Here is a 20,995-nt window from a genome sequence, read left to right as displayed (position 1 = left end):
CACCTCTGGCCTGTGTCCAGAGAAACCAACGCCGCAATGAGGACCTCCAGGTGACTCCAACGACATGCCCACCCTGAACTGACCTCTCTGCACCCCCATGACGATGCCTGCAGAGAGAAACCAGAGGACCCCCCCTGACCGCGACTGCCCGGTAACCAAGAAACCTGACGCCTGGAAGAAGCACTGCACCAGCTGCCCCCAGGCCTGTGATGAACCAACCACCAGTACAGTAGTGACCAGCAGGCAGCCCTCACCCTTGCCCAGTCAGTGGCTGGCCCAAAAATCCCCCCTGTGCCTTGCCTGCATAGTCTGAGTGACCCCCGGGTCCTTCCATTGATTTCTATAACGCCTTGTTTGCACCTCACCAGGCCGCCCCTGTGCAGCTGAGGGAGTATTTTGTGTGCTTTTTTGACCTCTTCACCTGACCTGCCCTGTGTTATTGGGTGATTGGGGTTGACTTGAACCCCTAATGGTGGGCTGCCTATGCCCCGGAGACTGAATCTAAGTGCTTTACTAACATGGACTTACCTCCCCCAGGAACTGTTGAATTTTGCAGTGTCCATTTTTAAAATAGCTTATTGCCATTTTATGCCAAACTGTGTACATTACTGTTTTGATTCAAAGTTCTAACTATACCTAGGCAAAGTACCTTACATTTAATGTACTTCCCTGCAATTTGACTCTTGTGGTTCTAAAATAAATGATGAAAATAATATTTTTCTATATAAGAACCTATTGGCCTGGAGTTACGTCACTGAGTGTGTGTTCTCATTTATTGCCTGTGAGTGTATAACAAATGCTTCTCACTACCCTCTGACAAGCCTAACTGCTCAACCACACTACCACAAATAGAGCATTAGTATTACCTATTATTGCCTTTGTTAAGCCTCTTGGGGAACCCCTGGACTCTGTGTACACTAGAGATAGTATATAGAGAGCCAGCTACCTACAGTACCTCATAGCAAACAATATCCTGTATTAAAGCTTTAAGTGGGTCAATGTTTTTAGGCTGACAATAGTAGACAAAATGCTTACATTTAGCCGCATAACACAGTCTAGTTGTGGGTTTGCGTGCTTCCTTTAGAATATTTATACATTCAGATGGAAGTTGTAAGTATCTAAACTCTGACTTCAGGAGCCAAATCGCCAGGTTGAGTATGCTGGGATTTGGATGTCTGATTTGACCTCTGTTTTAAGTCAACAGAACTGGTGTGTTTTGTAGTTTGTGATGTGGTACTACAGACAGATCCAACAGTATTGTGTACCAATGTTGACATGCCCACGTGGGAGCTATGAGTATCATGGTCAGCGAGGTTTATTTAATCTTTTTGAACAGAAATGGAATAAGTGGGAGATGAGGAAAAGCAAAAGCAAATATCCCTGACCAATTGATCCAGTGCATTGCCCTTGGATTGAGAGTGTAACCCTGGATGCAAAGTTTTGGCATTTTGCGTTTTCTCTTGTGGGGAAAAGATCCATGTCTGGGATTTCCAATATTTGTAATTATTGTTGAATCACATGTGGGTGAATCTCCCATGTGTGTACTTGTTGCTGCGTCCTGCTTAAGAGGTCCGCTAGTTGATTGTGTATCCCTGGAATATACTCTGCCAGTAGTTAAATCCAATTGTGAATGGCCCATTTCCAAATTGTATGTGCTAAAAGGGACAATGGAGATTAGTGTGTCCTCCTCTGTCTTTGCAGATAATACATTGTGGTCATATTGTCTGTCCTTATTAACACTACCTTGTGTGTGATTTGTCTCTAAAAAGCCTTGAGTGCTAGGAATACTGTTAGTAACTCCTTTATGTGATAAGTTTGTTGGATTGAGTCCCATTCCCCCTGTATAGTGAGGTTGTTGAGATAAGCTCCCCAACCTATCTTGGATGCATAATTATGGTCTATGCACCAGGTTCTAAAAGGTCCACCCTGTTGATAGGTTGGTGGAATTACACCATTGCAGAGAGAGGTGAGTCTGGCAGTCCAACAACACTAAATCCTGAATATCACTCTGTGCCCGAGACCATTGTTGAGAGAGACACAGTTGTAGCGGTTGCATGTGTAGTCTTGCATTGAGTACTACTATTATGCATGAAGCCCTTATCCCCAATAGTTTCATCACCAACTTTATTGTGTTAGTGTGGTTGTACTGTAGTTGAGTTATGAGACCGTGGAATGTTTGAATCCTGACTGGGTTTGGGTATGCTATTCCTGATTGAGTGTTGAGAATTGCTCCCAGTAATGGTTGTATCTGTGGTGGCTGCAGGTGAGATTTGTGGTAACTGATCTTGAAGCCTAAATTGTGTAGAATGTCTACGGTATATTGAGTGTGTTGTTGACAAATTTGAATTGTACTGGCTTTTATGAGCCAGTCGTCCAGATATGGAAAGACACTTCTGTGTTGTCTTCTGAGGAATGCTGCAACCACTGCTAAGCATCTGGTGAACACCATTGGTGCTATTGTTACCCCGAATGGTAGCACCTTGAATTGGTAGTGCTTTCCTGCTATAACAAATCTTTCATACTTTCGATGTGCTAGATGTATGGAATGTGAAGAAAAAAACATCTTGAGGTCTAATGCTGTCATGTAATCTAGTTTTTGTAGTAGGGGAATGATGTTTTGTAAAGTGACCATATGAAAGTGTTATGAAAGGATGTATAGATTGAGGGGTCGGAGATCTAAAATTGGTCTGAGAGTGCCATCTTTTGTTGGTGTGAGGAAATATAGAGAATATACTCCGGAACCATGTTGGGATACAGCTACTATTTCTATGGCTCCTTTGAGTAGTAGAGATTGTACTTCCTGTTTAAATAAAGTGAGATGTTCCTGAGTGAGTCTGTGTGAATGAGGGGTATTTGGTGGAGTAGAGATGAGCTCTAGTCAAAAGCCATGTTGGATAATTGATAAAACCCATTGATCTGTGGTGATGTGCCACTGTGGTTAAAATTTTGCCAGTCCTCCTCCCACACGAGATGTATGGTCTGTGGGGATTTGTAAGTAGTCACTGTTTTGTTGAGGTGGAGGAACCTCTGGGAGCAGCCGATTTACAGCTTCCACTATAATTAGATCTTTTTTAAGAGCCTCTGAATGAACCTCTGTTATATAAGTGTGGCCTTTGTTTTTGCTGTGAGGTAGATGGTTCTGTGGTTGATGGTTTGAAACCACCACTAAATTGTGGGCTACAAAAAGTGCCCCTACTTGACGTGGTGTATAATGCACCCATAGCTTTAGCAGTCTCGGAGTCTTTTTTGTGTTTTTCTATTGTGGTAACAACCGCTGGCCCAAATAGACGTTCTTTATCGAGGTGCATGTTTAATACTGCTTGCTTTACCTCTTTCATTAATTCCTGAAGCTCTTAGCCATGCATGTCTCCTAATGATTATGCTGGTGTTGAATCCCCTTGCTGCTGTATCAGCTGTGTCTGCAGCGCATCTAACTGCTTTGTTAGAAATCGCCTGTCCTTCGGCTACTATTGTTTGTCCTCTTTTTTTTAATGTTCCAGTAGAAGATATTATAACAAATCTTCCATCTAATGCCAATGAGCCCTGTCTTGTTAGGAGTGCTTGGGAGTTTGCAATCTTCCAATGATTAGAAGCTTGAGTAGCACCTCTTTTACCCGCTGCATCAAATTTCCGACTTTCTTTGTCTGGAGGAGGAACATCCCCTGTAGACTGGCTATAGGCCCTTTCTTGATTCACCTACCACTATAGAATCAGGTGGTAATTGTGTTTTAATAAAAACTGGATCAGAGGGTGCGCAGGTTTCTATTTTTATCATCCACCATTGGTATAATAATTCTTGCTTTCACAGTTTTTAAAAAAATGTCTTCAGCATGTCTAAGCATACCTGGAAGCATAAGAGACACTGATACTCTTTATAAGTAGATGTTAGAGTGTTAAATTGAAAGTCATCCTTGATAAGATCTGTATGTAACTGTACTTTATGATATACAGCTGCTCTAGCAATAACTTGATTGTAAGCAATGGTATCTTCAGCAGGAGATGGTCTTGCTGGGTATAAATCTGGATCATTAGGGAGAATGGGATCTATATCATATATATCCCATGGGTCTACCTCTTGTTGGGGATCATTTAGGTCATCCGTATGTGGTGATGTACATGATTCCTGAGAAGAAAACTTTGCTGAGTGTGTAGGTGAAGGTGGTGGTGGTGGTGGTGGTGGTGGGGTAGTGGGAAGGATAGGACAATGTGGTGGTGAAGGCTGAGGCTGTTGGATTGACTTTTGTTTCTCCTTCTGTTTAGAGAAATCAACAGGTATATGGCCAGCATTCAAAGTCTCTTGAAAAGTCGGATTTCTTTTTATTGTTGGAGGAGGAGAGGCTATAATCCTTCCTGTTTCTTTGTGTATATGAATCTTGCCCTGAAGGCTTGGATATGGAATGTTTGACTTGGACTGGAAAAGTCGGCTCCAAAAGTGCTTTTAATTTCTTTGGCTCAGAGGTGGAAAAATCTGATTTTCGTCTCGGTACCAAAACAGATGTAGTCGGCTGTTTGGTATATGCCGAATGCACTCTGGTCTTTTGTTTCGGTGCCTAACCCGAGGGTTGGTCATCCAAAGGTATTTTTCAGGTGCAGCCATGGCCAAAAGGCAGTGAAGGACCCAAGACCAATGCAGGAGTCTTTTTAATTGTCTTTGTTTAGTGTGACAGGGCCGATGTACTCACATACTGCACCGGCAGAATATCTTGGCTGTCAACATCAGATCTGGATTTGAATCAGAATCTCCAATGGAGCCGGCCACAAGCTGTCCTATTTCTTCTTGTGCATGTTCTTCTCCAGCAATGTCTGGTTTGTGTTCTGACAACTTGGATGCCATCTCCATTCGACACGTCCTTGGATCGAAACGATCTGCAAGCGTTGCAGGTTTCTTCCCTATGTTCCGGAGATAGACAGAGATTGCACACTAAATGCTGATCGGTGTAGGGAAATTTGGCATGGCACAGAGGACAGAACCGAAACTGAGTCCATTCCATCAACCCAACATTGTTCGCTTACGACGTGTCCAAAGAGGGTGAAGTCGCTGCTAAGGGCATGTAATCGACCCCGACGACTACAATCAGATTGACTATAAGACTGGAAAATGCGATCGAAACTATACTGACGTTTATAGAAGGTTAGAGAAACTTCAGAGAATACCGTTCCGCGATATACTGGAGCGAGAGGAAACACGTCTGAACCGGACTGCGGAAGAAAACAATCTAACAAAGGACTTGATGCCCATGCGCAGTATTACCGAGAGGAGTCACTTGGTTCCGAGACCCGAAAACCTCCTTTGAAGAAAAACAACTTTTAACACTCCGAGCCCAACACTACATGGTGGACTTATGCAAAGCATGTGTTCCTACAGCTACACGTGCCATCAAACACACACACACACATATATATAATATATATTAATTAAAGGAAGAAACTGGTGTTCAATAAAAGAAAACAGTGCTTAATTAACAGTCTGGTTTAAACACTCAGAATTGCTTTAGATTCACCAACAATACAGAAAATTAGGACTCTATGTCATTCTACTCATACAGAATACTGCTACTGGCCTACGTCTGAGTTGGAAAATATGCCAAACTGTGCATGGACAGAATCATCATTTTAGATAAATAGCAGTGTGCAGAGGAGAAAGTAAAATGTGCACTTTATATAGGGGATAATGTATGCTCCATCGCTATGCCCTAAAAGGGGGGTGTCTGCGAGTACAGCTCCAATACTGAAGCGCAGTACTTATTTTTCAAACTCAAAAGCAGCAACATACTTTTTCTTTTTTAATTAAAATAAAGGTGCACACGTTTATGAATATAGACTTATGAGTGTTGAGGCAGGGGGTGATAAGAGGTTTAATGATTGATGAAAAATGTACACACATGTAGCTCTAAATTTCTAAATGATTACACAAAAAAACAGTATATTTTCAACATATGAACCTAATTTCTTACCTTGCCTGCTGCTACTTTCGCCAACAGAAAAGCAAGAGAATGTCCCTTGCTACTGTGAGGTTTTAATGTTGGCACCCTTACAACAGGTCTGATGCCACCATTACACAGCTCCTCTCCTGCCCGGTCATTCACTGCTTTAACATGGATTAAAAAAGAGCGATATTTTCCACCTGCCATACCTAGTGCAAAAATAAAACTGTTTAGTCCAACGTGCCACCAAGCATATCAGCCACTTTTACAATACCTTAAAGTACAATATTGAAGATTAGTATTCTGTCAGTACTGGTGGTGAGGATTATGCTTTTCTCTTTTATTACTCACCAATAACAGTCATTTAAAACTTTAACATTACACTTTAATACATATAAGACATTGGTACCAAAACTACAAGACACAAGAAATAAAACATCCTACCACAAGTCCATATATTGTGTTTTCACCACCATCTTTACTAGTCCTCAACATACTACCAAGAAAGCAAATGGCAGGATGTATAGCAGGCTCAATTCACAGCGTTAGTGAAACACCACAGAAATTAATTTCTTATTGCAGACTAATGACTTCAATGCCCTGTGTGTTATAGAAGCATGGGCCATGGGGAGGCTCAAATTTTGATTTTAGCGTGTCCTATCTGACCGATTACAAAGTGTTGCACCATATGAGAGAGGGCCGAAGAGGGGATGGAATACCCATAATCTTCAAGGAATGCTGGGTTTTAATACCCTGCACTTGGACAGTTTTGTGGGAGTGGAGATTTTAGGCTTTTCCCTGATGGATTGTACGGGCAGCTCTCTTTCTGGACTCCTGTGTTATCATCCGCAGGCTTTCTGACTTCTTTTGTGCAATCCTTCTCCGATTTTATTTCAACCTTGGCCCTTTAACATTCTATTTTTTTTATTTTTTATATCTTGGGTGATTTTAATAATTTGGCGGAGGACGAGATGGTGCTGCATTCTAAAGATCTACAGGGTTCTTTGGAAACGTTTGGTCTACAATTATTGGTCAATGAATCAACTCCTAAATGGAATTATACACTGGACTTTAATTTTGCTCCGCAAGACCTTGTAACGGTGGGGGGGGCATACATCATTTGAGTTAGACTGACTATTCACTGGTGTCCTATTCTATGAGCGTTCAACAGATAAAGTTCCAAGATTAGAGACCACGGGGTCAGCCCCTCGCAGAGCCTGGTCTAAGCTTGGCCACCTAATAGAGAAGAAAGCCCTTAATCTGTGAGCATACCATGATGGTAAGATTCTGAATAATTACCACTCCTTACAATGGAAGGTCACAGAGGCTTTAGACAAAGTAATACCACTCAAAATCTCAAAAAGACAGCCTGTGCCTTGATATTTCGAGACCTTCAAACAGGCTAGATGAGCTTGTAAAAAATTTTAAGTATTTATAACGGGACAAGCAACATTTAAAGCACACTTTAAATAACTATAAAAAATGTGTGCAAGGCTAAAGAGGATCATTATGCAAAGGATGTTTTTGGGTTTTGAAAAATATGAAAACCATTTTTGACATTGGTTGTGAGCTATATGACCCATACTACACTAAGCAGGCTATAACACCCTCTCAGTCCTTATGTGATAATTCATCAACATTTTTGGATAATAAGGTCCAGAACATCATTCCCACTATAAATCATATGTTATCCTCTATGAATCTATCGTAAGCGAAGGATGATACTCTGGACAAGAATGTAACGGTATGTACATGCAATTTTGAAATCCTTTGGAACCGTGTCCAATGATGGTTTCAGGTAAGCAGTAATTTCTATTTCATTGGTGTAGGAAGCGGGCCCTTTATGTGGTGTGTCAATACTGTATAAAGGCTCCAGGGGTTCCCCAAAGAGTGAGCAGGGCTTGCTATTCAATCCCAAAGTGCTCTATTTGGTCGAGCAGCCTTAGGATTAACCCAGAGGAGTGCAAGACATCCACAAATACATAACAGTCAATAAATGAGAGCCAGAACTCAAAAAGGAGATCCACATTAATTTATAAAAATTTCAAGTATCTTCATGTATGTTTAGGCATCAGAGAAAAAATGTTCAGATAAGCACGTTTTAAATAGGAATTCTATTCACTTCAGAAAGTGGACACGGTGCACTTTCTGAGTTCTGCAAAGTTATCCTCTGGGAGCAAGAACAAGTGCTGCAAACAGGTAGAGTACAGCAACTTACAAGACCAATCTCCAGGAATTAGGGTGAGTAGTGGGCAAGGTCCAAGGCAGCACCAGCAGAACGCCAGCAGCGGCACAGGGACAGCGATGAGCAGGGTGCAAACAGAGCTGGGTGCCCAATGAGTTTCAATAGAGATCAGTCAATGCAAAAAGAGGCTGCAGGCTCTGACAAGGGAGCCAGTCGGCCTGAACCAATAGTGGGGCTCAGGCCTCACAATGCTCGGGCACAGGTAGGCACCTTTGGTCCTCTTCTCCACAGCTCAGGGGCGATGGGTACAGAGGTGCCTTTAGGTGTTGGGTTTTCCTTATCGGACCGGTCGCAGAAGAGGAGGGCTGCGTGCAGTGGTTGCAGGTGCCTTCAGGGAGCCCAGGAGGTGTGAAGCCACAATGGACTAGGACTCTGGAGGGTTGGGGAACCTTGTAGTAACCAGTGGTCCACTTCAACTGGAGTCAGAGATGGCGGGTGCAGTGGTGACTTCAGGTGTTGGGTTTTAGCAGGTCCCGAGGCTTCAGCGTCCCTTTTTTTTTTTGTTGGGAGTTTCCTGGAGATCAGGTCCACTGTTCACAGGAGCTCTTCAGTCTTTTTCGAAGGCAGGCAGTACTCCCAGGTTTCTGGAGAGACATCTTCAGGACGAGTCAACTTTGAGGCAGATTTTCAACGAGGGATGCAACGCAGGGCTGGTACCAGGTCAGCTGCTGCTTTTCTGCTGTTCTGCTTGTGGCTCTTCAGAGTCCTTGGTCTTCGTAAGTCATCAGGATCTGCTTCTCTGGTGCCACGGGCTCCCCTAAAACCAGGTATTTAGGGGCATGAGGGGTGTGAAGGGTACTAGCCAATGGGCTATGGATTTTTGAGGTCACTAAGTCCCCTATATGACCACTTCCTGTGGAAAGTGTGTATAACTCTGTCCCAGAATTTCTAGTTATGCCATCTCAAAGATAGCTACCACTGACAAATTGTGTTCACCTTAACTTAGCCCGCCTTAGCTGTGGTACTAGCCTGCAGGTGGCACGCCTACCAAGGGGCGGCTTCCTCTCCTATGTGGGGAGCCAGATTTGCATTTCAAAGGCGGCAGCTCTTTGAGGCTTGCAGCCTTAGGAAGACTATTCAGCAAGTCACCCTGTGGGAGGGGGTGTTACATCCTCTTCCCGGACAGGCTTTTGTTCTTGGCCTGCTGAGAGCAAAAGGCTCTCACCCTAGGGGGCCAGAACAGTGTCCTGGGTGACAGGCTTGCAGAAGCCAGTCAGGAATTACACGATAGGCTGGTAGGATTTCAGGGGGCAACTCTAACTAGTCGAACAAGTTACTTACCTTCAGGATGAATTATCTGGTATAGACATATTCTAGTTGCAGATTCCTAACCTTAGCATTTTCCCCAGACGTTAGTCTGGATCTGGAGATCTTTCCTCAAGCAGTACCCCTGCGTGCTGTTAGGTGGTGTCGGTCGACTCTGCATCCATCGTCGTGTTTGCCAGATAGGACGTCGCGGGTCATATATAAGAGCCACCCTAGCGCACTGACATCAGTTTATTTTCAAGATTTTCCACACCAGAGGCGCGGAGCCATGAAGAACTCTGACCCTGGTTTGTCAGAACTAGAGCCCTGAAAGGAAAGTCCCTGTCCCTAGAAATCAATTCCCAGAATGTGGAGGATTGGTGAGTGTAGGAAGTTGGCTCTGTATGTGCTATTTCAAAGTAAGGAATAGCATGCACAGAGTCCAAGGGTTCCCCTTAGAGGTAAGATAGTGGCAAAAAGAGATAATACTAATGCTCTATTTTGTGGTAGTGTGGTCGAGCAGTAGGCTTATCCAAGGAGTAGTGTTAAGCATTTGTTGTACATACACATAGACAATAAATGGGGTACACACACTCAGAGACAAATCCAGCCAATAGGTTTTTATATAGAAAAATATCTTTTCTTAGTTTATTTTAAGAACCACCGGTTCAAATTCTACATGTAATATCTCATTCAAAAGGTATTGCAGGTAAGTACTTTAGGAACTTCAAATCATCAAAATTGCATGTATACTTTTCAAGTTATTCACAAATAGCTGTTTTAAAAGTGGACACTTAGTGCAATTTTCACAGTTCCTAGGGGAGGTAAGTATTTGTTAAGTTAACCAGGTAAGTAAGACACTTACAGGGCTTAGTTCTTGGTCCAAGGTAGCCCACCGTTGGGGGTTCAGAGCAACCCCAAAGTCACCACACCAGCAGCTCAGGGCCGGTCAGGTGCAGAGTTCAAAGTGGTGCCCAAAACACATAGGCTAGAATGGAGAGAAGGGGGTGCCCCGGTTCCGGTCTGCTTGCAGGTAAGTACCTGCGTCTTCGGAGGGCAGACCAGGGGGGTTTTGTAGGGCCCCGGGGGGGACACAAGCCCACACAGAAATTTCACCCTCAGCAGCGCGGGGGCGGCCGGGTGCAGTGTAGAAACAAGCGTCGGGTTTGTAATGGAAGTCAATGGGAGATCTAGGGATCTCTTCAGCGCTGCAGGCTGGCAAGGGGGGGGTTCCTCGGGGAAACCTCCACTTGGTCAAGGGAGAGGGACTCCTGGGGGTCACTCCTCCAGTGAAAGTCCGGTCCTTTAGGTCCTGGGGGCTGCGGTTGCAGGGTCTCTCCCAGGTGTCGGGACTTAGGATTCAAAGAGTCGCGGTCAGGGGAAGCCTCGGGATTCCCTCTGCAGGCGGCGCTGTGGGGGCTCAGGGGGGACAGGTTTTTGTACTCACAGTCTTAGAGTAGTCCTGGGGTCCCTCCTGAGGTGTTGGATCGCCACCAGCCGAGTCGGGGTCGCCGGGTGCAGTGTTGCAAGTCTCATGCTTCTTGCGGGGAGCTTGCAGGGTTCTTTAAAAGCTGCTGGAAACAAAGTTGCAGCCTTTCTTGGAGCAGGTCCGCTGTCCTCGGGAGTTTCTTGTCTTTTCGAAGCAGGGGCAGTCCTCAGAGGATGTCGAGGTCGCTGGTCCCTTTGGAAGGCGTCGCTGGAGCAGGGTCTTTGGAAGGCAGGAGACAGGCCGGTGAGTTTCTGGAGCCAAGGCAGTTGTCGTCTTCTGGTCTTCCTCTGCAGGGGTTTTCAGCTAGGCAGTCCTTCTTCTTGTAGTTGCAGGAATCTAATTTTCTAGGGTTCAGGGTAGCCCTTAAATACTAAATTTAAGGGCGTGTTTAGGTCTGGGGGGTTAGTAGCCAATGGCTACTAGCCCTGAGGGTGGGTACACCCTCTTTGTGCCTCCTCCCAAGGGGAGGGGGTCACAATCCTAACCCTATTGGGGGAATCCTCCATCTGCAAGATGGAGGATTTCTAAAAGTCAGAGTCACCTCAGCTCAGGACACCTTAGGGGCTGTCCTGACTGGCCAGTGACTCCTCCTTGTTTTTCTCATTATTTTCTCCGGCCTTGCCGCCAAAAGTGGGGCCTGGCCGGAGGGGGCGGGCAACTCCACTAGCTGGAGTGTCCTGCTGGGTTGGCACAAAGGAGGTGAGCCTTTGAGGCTCACCGCCAGGTGTGACAATTTCTGCCTGGGGGAGGTGTTAGCATCTCCACCCAGTGCAGGCTTTGTTACTGGCCTCAGAGTGACAAAGGCACTCTCCCCATGGGGCCAGCAACATGTCTCGGTTTGTGGCAGGCTGCTAAAACTAGTCAGCCTACACAGATAGTCGGTTAAGTTTCAGGGGGCACCTCTAAGGTGCCCTCTGGGGTGTATTTTACAATAAAATGTACACTGGCATCAGTGTGCATTTATTGTGCTGAGAAGTTTGATACCAAACTTCCCAGTTTTCAGTGTAGCCATTATGGTGCTGTGGAGTTCGTGTTTGACAAACTCCCAGACCATATACTCTTATGGCTACCCTGCACTTACAATGTCTAAGGTTTTGTTTAGACACTGTAGGGGTACCATGCTCATGCACTGGTACCCTCACCTATGGTATAGTGCACCCTGTCTTAGGGCTGTAAGGCCTGCTAGAGGGGTGTCTTACCTATACTGCATAGGCAGTGAGAGGCTGGCATGGCACCCTGAGGGGAGTGCCATGTCGACTTACTCGTTTTGTCCTCACTAGCACACACAAGCTGGCAAGCAGGGTGTCTGTGCTGAGTGAGAGGTCTCCAGGGTGGCATAAGTCATGCTGCAGCCCTTAGAGACCTTCCTTGGCATCAGGGCCCTTGGTACTAGAAGTACCAGTTACAAGGGACTTATCTGGATGCCAGGGTCTGCCAATTGTGGATACAAAAGTACAGGTTAGGGAAAGAACACTGGTGCTGGGGCCTGGTTAGTAGGCCTCAGCACACTTTCAATTGTAAACATAGCATCAGCAAAGGCAAAAAGTCAGGGGGCAACCATGCCAAGGAGGCATTTCCTTACACAACCCCCCCCCAAACGAAAGAGGATGAGACTAACCTTTCCCAAGAGAGTCTTCATTTTCTAAGTGGAAGAACCTGGAAAGGCCATCTGCATTGGCATGGGCAGTCCCAGGTCTGTGTTCCACTATAAAGTCCATTCCCTGTAGGGAGATGGACCACCTCAACAGTTTAGGATTTTCACCTTTCATTTGCATCAGCCATTTGAGAGGTCTGTGGTCAGTTTGAACTAGGAAGTGAGTCCCAAAGAGGTATGGTCTCAGCTTCTTCAGGGACCAAACCACAGCAAAGGCCTCCCTCTCAATGGCACTCCAACGCTGCTCCCTGGGGAGTAACCTCCTGCTAATGAAAGCAACAGGCTGGTCAAGGCCATCATCATTTGTTTGGGACAAAACTGCCCCTATCCCATGTTCAGAGGCATCAGTCTGCACAATGAACTGCTTAGAATAATCTGGAGCTTTTAGAACTGGTGCGGAGCACATTGCTTGTTTCAGGGTGTCAAAGGCCTGTTGGCATTCCACAGTCCAGTTCACTTTCTTGGGCATTTTCTTGGAGGTGAGTTCAGTGAGGGCTGTCACAATGGATCCATATTCCTTCACAAACCTCCTGTAATACCCAGTCAAGCCAAGGAATGCCCTGACTTGAGTCTGGGTTTTTGGAGCTACCCAGTCCAGAATAGTCTGGATCTTGGGTTGGAGTGGCTGAACTTGGCCTCCACCTACAAGGTGGCCCAAGTAAACCACAGTTCCCTGCCCTATCTGGCATTTGGATGCCTTGATAGAGAGGCCTGCAGATTGCAGAGCCTTCAAAACCTTCTTCAGGTGGACCAGGTGATCCTGCCAGGTGGAGCTAAAGACAGCAATATCGTCTAGATAAGCTGTGCTAAAGGACTCCAAACCAGCAAGGACTTGATTCACCAACCTTTGGAAGGTGGCAGGGGCATTCTTTAAACCAAAGGGCATAACAGTAAACTGATAATGCCCATCAGGTGTGGAGAATGCTGTCTTTTCTTTTGCTCCAGGTGCCATTTTTATTTGTCAGTACCCTGCTGTCAAGTCAAAGGTACTTAAGAATTTGGCAGCACCTAATTTATCTATGAGCTCATCAGCTCTTGGAATTGGATGAGCATCTGTCTTGGTGACAGAATTGAGCCCTCTGTAGTCCACACAAAACCTCATCTCTTTCTTGCCATCTTTGGTGTGAGGTTTGGGGACTAAGACCACTGGGCTAGCCCAGGGGCTGTCAGAGCGCTCAATTACTCCCAATTCCAGCATCTTGTGGACTTCCACCTTGATGCTTTCCTTAACATGGTCAGATTGTCTAAAGATTTTGTTCTTGACAGGCATGCTGTCTCCTGTGTCCACATCATGGGTACACAGGTGTGTCTGACCAGGGGTTAAGGAGAAGAGTTCAGGAAACTGTTGTAGGACTCTCCTACAATCAGCTTGCTGTTGGCCAGAGAGGGTGTCTGAGTAGATCACTCCATCTACTGTGCCATCTTTTGGGTCTGATGACAGAAGATCAGGGAGAGGTTCACTCTCTGCCTCCTGATCCTCATCTGTTACCATCAACAGATTCACATCAGCCCTGTCATGGAAGAGCTTAAGGCGGTTCACATGGATCACCCTCTTGGGGCTCCTGCTTGTGCCCAGGTCCACCAGGTAGGTGACCTGACTCTTCCTTTCTAGCACTGGGTAAGGGCCACTCCATTTGTCCTGGAGTGCCCTGGGAGCCACAGGCTCCAGAACCCAGACTTTCTGCCCTGGTTGGAACTCCACCAGTGCAGCCTTTTGGTCATACCAAAACTTCTGGAGCTGTTGGCTGGCCTCAAGGTTTTTGGTTGCCTTTTCCATGTACTCTGCCATTCTAGAGCGAAGGCCAAGTACATAGTCCACTATGTCCTGTTTAGGCTCATGGAGAGGTCTCTCCCAGCCTTCTTTAACAAGGGCAAGTGGTCCCCTTACAGGATGACCAAACAGAAGTTCAAAGGGTGAGAATCCTACTCCCTTCTGTGGCACCTCTCTGTAAGCGAAAAGCAGGCATGGCAAGAGGACATCCCATCTCCTTTTGAGTTTTTCTGGGAGCCCCATGATCATGCCCTTTAATGTCTTGTTGAATCTCTCAACTAAGCCATTAGTTTGTGGATGGTATGGTGTAGTGAATTTATAAGTCACCCCACACTCATTCCACATGTGCTTTAGGTATGCTGACATGAAGTTGGTACCTCTGTCAGACACCACCTCCTTAGGGAAACCCACTCTGGTAAAGATACCAATGAGGGCCTTGGCTACTGCAGGGGCAGTAGTCGACCTAAGGGGAATAGCTTCAGGATACCTGGTAGCATGATCCACTACTACCAGGATATACATATTTCCTGAGGCTGTGGGAGGTTCCAGTGGACCAACTATGTCCACACCCACTCTTTCAAAGGGAACCCCCACCACTGGAAGTGGAATGAGGGGGGCCTTTGGATGTCCACCTGTCTTACCACTGGCTTGACAGGTGGGGCAGGAGAGGCAAAACTCCTTAACCATGTTGGACATATTGGGCCAGTAGAAGTGGTTGACTAACCTCTCCCACGTCTTGGTTTGTCCCAAATGTCCAGCAAGGGGAATGTCATGGGCCAATGTTAGGATGAACTTCCTGAACAGCTGAGGCACTACCACTCTCCTAGTGGCACCAGGTTTGGGGTCTCTGGCCTCAGTGTACAGGAGTCCATCTTCCCAATAGACCCTATGCGTTCCATTTTTCTTGCCTTTGGACTCTTCAGCAGCTTGCTGCCTAAGGCCTTCAAGAGAGGGACAGGTTTCTTGTCCCTTACACAGCTCCTCCCTTGAGGGTCCCCCTGGGCCTAAGAGCTCAACCTGATAAGGTTCAAGCTCCAAAGGCTCAGTTCCCTCAGAGGGCAGAACTTCTTCCTGAGAAGAGAGGTTCCCTTTCTTTTGCTGTGTTGTAGTTGGTTTCCCAACTGACTTTCCTGTTCTCTTGGTAGGCTGGGCCATTCTTCCAGACTCCAGCTCTACTTGTTCACCCTGTGCCTTGCATTGTGCTCTTGTTTTCACACACACCAGTTCAGGGATACCCAGCATTGCTGCATGGGTTTTTAGTTCTACCTCAGCCCATGCTGAGGACTCCAGGTCATTTCCAAGCAGACAGTCCACTGGGATATTTGAGGAGACCACCACCTGTTTCAGGCCATTGACCCCTCCCCATTCTAAAGTAACCATTGCCATGGGATGTACTTTTCTCTGATTGTCAGCGTTGGTGACTGTGTAAGTTTTTCCAGTCAGGTATTGGCCAGGGGAAACCAGTTTCTCTGTCACCATGGTGACACTGGCACCTGTATCCCTCAGGCCCTCTATTCTAGTCCCATTAATTAAGAGTTGCTGTCTGTATTTTTGCATGTTAGGCGGCCAGACAGCTAGTGTGGCTAAATCCACCCCACCCTCAGAAACTAGAATAGCTTCAGTGTGGACCCTGATTTGCTCTGGGCACACTGTTGATCCCACTTGGAGACTAGCCATACCAGTGTTACCTGGATGGGAGTTTGGAGTGGAACCTTTCTTGGGACAGGCCTTGTCTCCAGTTTGGTGTCCATGCTGTTTACAGCTATGACACCAGGCCTTTTTGGGATCAAAGTTTTTACCCTTGTACCCATTGTTTTGTGAAGAGGCTCTGGGCCCACCCTCCTGTGCAGGTTTTTGGGGGCCTGTAGAAGACTCTTTACTATTTTTAGTTTTGGTCGTCTCATCACCCTTCCCCTGGGGAGTCTTTGTGACCCCTTTCTTTTGGTCACCCCCTGTTGAAGTCTTGGACACCCTTGTCTTGACCCAATGGTCCGCCTTCTTTCCCAATTCTTGGGGAGAAATTGGTCCTAGGTCTACCAGATGCTGATGCAGTTTATCATTGAAACAATTACTTAACAGGTGTTCTTTCACAAATAAATTGTACAGCCCATCATAATTACTTACACCACTGCCTTGAATCCAACCATCTAGTGTTTTCACTGAGTAGTCAACAAAGTCAACCCAGGTCTGGCTCGAGGATTTTTGAGCCCCCCTGAACCTAATCCTGTACTCCTCAGTGGAGAATCCAAAGCCCTCAATCAGGGTACCCTTCATGAGGTCATAAGATTCTGCATCTTTTCCAGAGAGTGTGAGGAGTCTATCCCTACACTTTCCAGTGAACATTTCCCAAAGGAGAGCACCCCAGTGAGATCTGTTCACTTTTCTGGTTATACAAGCCCTCTCAAAAGCTGTGAACCACTTGGTGATGTCATCACCATCTTCAAATTTTGTCACAATCCCTTTGGGGATTTTCAACATGTCAGGAGAATCTCTGACCCTATTTATGTTGCTGCCACCATTGATGGGTCCTAGGCCCATCTCTTGTCTTTCCCTTTCTATGGCTAGGAGCTGTCTCCCTAAAGCCAATCTTTTGGCCATCCTGGCTAACAGGAGGTCATCTTCACTGAGAGCATCCTCAGTGATTTCAGAAATGTGGGACCCTCCTGTGAGGGACTCACTATTTCTGACTAACACAGTTGGAGACAGGACTTGAGGGGTCCTGTTCTCCCTATTTAGGACTGGAGGAGGGACATTGGCCTCCAAGTCACTAATTTCTTCCTCTGTGAGGTCATCATCAGAGGGGTTGGCTTTTTCAAACTCTGCCAACAGCTCCTGGAGCTGAATTTTGGTAGGTCTGGAGCCAATGGTTATTTTTTTGATATTACAGAGAGACCTTAGCTCCCTCATCTTAAGATGGAGGTAAGGTGTGGTGTCGAGTTCCACCACATTCATCTCTGTATCAGACATTATTTTGCTAAGAGTTGGAAGACTTTTTAAAGAATCTAAAACTGTTTCTAGAATCTAATTTCAAATTTTTAACAAACTTTTAAACTCTAAAAGACAATGCTAAACAGGGACTTAACACACAAGGCCCTAGCAGGACTTTTAAGAATTTAGAAAAATTTCAAATTGCAAAAATGAATTTCTAATGACAATTTTGGAATTTGTCGTGTGATCAGGTATTGGCTGAGTAGTCCAGCAAATGCAAAGTCTTGTACCCCACCGCTGATCCACCAATGTAGGAAGTTGGCTCTGTATGTGCTATTTCAAAGTAAGGAATAGCATGCACAGAGTCCAAGGGTTCCCCTTAGAGGTAAGATAGTGGCAAAAAGAGATAATACTAATGCTCTATTTTGTGGTAGTGTGGTCGAGCAGTAGGCTTATCCAAGGAGTAGTGTTAAGCATTTGTTGTACATACACATAGACAATAAATGGGGTACACACACTCAGAGACAAATCCAGCCAATAGGTTTTTATATAGAAAAATATATTTTCTTAGTTTATTTTAAGAACCACCGGTTCAAATTCTACATGTAATATCTCATTCGAAAGGTATTGCAGGTAAGTACTTTAGGAACTTCAAATCATCAAAATTGCATGTATACTTTTCAAGTTATTCACAAATAGCTGTTTTAAAAGTGGACACTTAGTGCAATTTTCACAGTTCCTAGGGGAGGTAAGTATTTGTTAAGTTAACCAGGTAAGTAAGACACTTACAGGGCTTAGTTCTTGGTCCAAGGTAGCCCACCGTTGGGGGTTCAGAGCAACCCCAAAGTCACCACACCAGCAGCTCAGGGCCGGTCAGGTGCAGAGTTCAAAGTGGTGCCCAAAACACATAGGCTAGAATGGAGAGAAGGGGGGTGCCCCGGTTCCGGTCTGCTTGCAGGTAAGTACCCGCGTCTTCGGAGGGCAGACCAGGGGGGTTTTGTAGGGCCCCGGGGGGGACACAAGCCCACACAGAAATTTCACCCTCAGCAGCGCGGGGGCGGCCGGGTGCAGTGTAGAAACAAGCGTCGGGTTTGTAATGGAAGTCAATGGGAGATCTAGGGATCTCTTCAGCGCTGCAGGCTGGCAAGGGGGGGGTTCCTCGGGGAAACCTCCACTTGGTCAAGGGAGAGGGACTCCTGGGGGTCACTCCTCCAGTGAAAGTCCGGTCCTTTAGGTCCTGGGGGCTGCGGTTGCAGGGTCTCTCCCAGGTGTCGGGACTTAGGATTCAAAGAGTCGCGGTCAGGGGAAGCCTCGGGATTCCCTCTGCAGGCGGCGCTGTGGGGGCTCAGGGGGGACAGGTTTTTGTACTCACAGTCTTAGAGTAGTCCTGGGGTCCCTCCTGAGGTGTTGGATCGCCACCAGCCGAGTCGGGGTCGCCGGGTGCAGTGTTGCAAGTCTCACGCTTCTTGCGGGGAGCTTGCAGGGTTCTTTAAAAGCTGCTGGAAACAAAGTTGCAGCCTTTCTTGGAGCAGGTCCGCTGTCCTCGGGAGTTTCTTGTCTTTTCGAAGCAGGGGCAGTCCTCAGAGGATGTCGAGGTCGCTGGTCCCTTTGGAAGGCGTCGCTGGAGCAGGGTCTTTGGAAGGCAGGAGACAGGCCGGTGAGTTTCTGGAGCCAAGGCAGTTGTCGTCTTCTGGTCTTCCTCTGCAGGGGTTTTCAGCTAGGCAGTCCTTCTTCTTGTAGTTGCAGGAATCTAATTTTCTAGGGTTCAGGGTAGCCCTTAAATACTAAATTTAAGGGCGTGTTTAGGTCTGGGGGGTTAGTAGCCAATGGCTACTAGCCCTGAGGGTGGGTACACCCTCTTTGTGCCTCCTCCCAAGGGGAGGGGGTCACAATCCTAACCCTATTGGGGGAATCCTCCATCTGCAAGATGGAGGATTTCTAAAAGTCAGAGTCACCTCAGCTCAGGACACCTTAGGGGCTGTCCTGACTGGCCAGTGACTCCTCCTTGTTTTTCTCATTATTTTCTCCGGCCTTGCCGCCAAAAGTGGGGCCTGGCCGGAGGGGGCGGGCAACTCCACTAGCTGGAGTGTCCTGCTGGGTTGGCACAAAGGAGGTGAGCCTTTGAGGCTCACCGCCAGGTGTGACAATTTCTGCCTGGGGGAGGTGTTAGCATCTCCACCCAGTGCAGGCTTTGTTACTGGCCTCAGAGTGACAAAGGCACTCTCCCCATGGGGCCAGCAACATGTCTCGGTTTGTGGCAGGCTGCTAAAACTAGTCAGCCTACACAGATAGTCGGTTAAGTTTCAGGGGGCACCTCTAAGGTGCCCTCTGGGGTGTATTTTACAATAAAATGTACACTGGCATCAGTGTGCATTTATTGTGCTGAGAAGTTTGATACCAAACTTCCCAGTTTTCAGTGTAGCCATTATGGTGCTGTGGAGTTCGTGTTTGACAAACTCCCAGACCATATACTCTTATGGCTACCCTGCACTTACAATGTCTAAGGTTTTGTTTAGACACTGTAGGGGTACCATGCTCATGCACTGGTACCCTCACCTATGGTATAGTGCACCCTGTCTTAGGGCTGTAAGGCCTGCTAGAGGGGTGTCTTACCTATACTGCATAGGCAGTGAGAGGCTGGCATGGCACCCTGAGGGGAGTGCCATGTCGACTTACTCGTTTTGTCCTCACTAGCACACACAAGCTGGCAAGCAGGGTGTCTGTGCTGAGTGAGAGGTCTCCAGGGTGGCATAAGTCATGCTGCAGCCCTTAGAGACCTTCCTTGGCATCAGGGCCCTTGGTACTAGAAGTACCAGTTACAAGGGACTTATCTGGATGCCAGGGTCTGCCAATTGTGGATACAAAAGTACAGGTTAGGGAAAGAACACTGGTGCTGGGGCCTGGTTAGTAGGCCTCAGCACACTTTCAATTGTAAACATAGCATCAGCAAAGGCAAAAAGTCAGGGGGCAACCATGCCAAGGAGGCATTTCCTTACAGTGAGTCAGTAAGGAACCTGCAACTAGAATATGTCTCTAAAAGATAATTAATTAGCGAAGGTAAGTAACTTGTTCATCTGATATAGACTTCCAGTTGCTGATTCCTAACCTTGGAAATGGTTCTCTTCTGCCCTGTCAGACCTTTCTTCGCACCCACATAACCTACAAAGAGTTGATCATCCACCAGGAACTCTTTGGTATGATCAAGATGAACGAGTTACTTACCTTCAGTAACGCCTTTTCTGGTGGATACACTAGCAACCTGTGGATTCCTCACTCATTGAATTTTCCCCATGCGCCAGCTTTCGACTGACATTTTCTTCCTAGCTTCTGCACGTCGACGAGGACGTCACAATTGCCCACGTGACACCGTCTGACGTCATACAGGCAATAAGAGGTCCTCGCCGGCGTGCTGACGTCAGTACCAACACTTTTTTACGTGCCTCTGAGACGAACAGGCAAATACAACTGAAACAAATGCCTCAAATAAAATCTTATATCATAACATTTAATTGAGCCAAATAGAGAAAGCATCAGCATAAATATGTAAATACGCAAAAATATATACATATAAACTATGTATAGTACATGATCACACACACACATATATATATATATATATACATATAAAACAACATATTACCAAGAATCCACCGGTAGCTAGTGTATCCACCAGAAAAGGCGTTACCGAAGGTAAGTAACTCGTTCTTCTGATGGATACAACTACCTGTGGATTCCTCAC

The 20,995-nt window shown here is 46.3% G+C and overlaps 1 protein-coding gene across 4 annotated transcripts in view; it reads right to left on the bottom strand.

Annotated features, from left to right (window-relative positions):
* Window positions 1-20,995, bottom strand: part of BIRC6 (baculoviral IAP repeat containing 6) — a 1,722,273-nt gene that overhangs the window by 1,395,409 nt on the left and 305,869 nt on the right. For all 4 annotated transcript variants that reach the window (XM_069234691.1, XM_069234693.1, XM_069234692.1 and 1 more), the window contains exon 16: window positions 5,955-6,133. In XM_069234691.1, the coding sequence (XP_069090792.1) occupies window positions 5,955-6,133 (179 nt within the window). The remainder of the gene's footprint in view (window positions 1-5,954; window positions 6,134-20,995) is intronic.

Source organism: Pleurodeles waltl, chromosome 5 (assembly GCF_031143425.1).
Source record: "Pleurodeles waltl isolate 20211129_DDA chromosome 5, aPleWal1.hap1.20221129, whole genome shotgun sequence".
In the NCBI taxonomy this organism is placed as follows: domain Eukaryota; kingdom Metazoa; phylum Chordata; class Amphibia; order Caudata; family Salamandridae; genus Pleurodeles; species Pleurodeles waltl.
The sequence above is the reverse complement of the archived record's forward strand: the minus strand, read 5'-3'. Positions and strand labels throughout refer to the sequence as shown.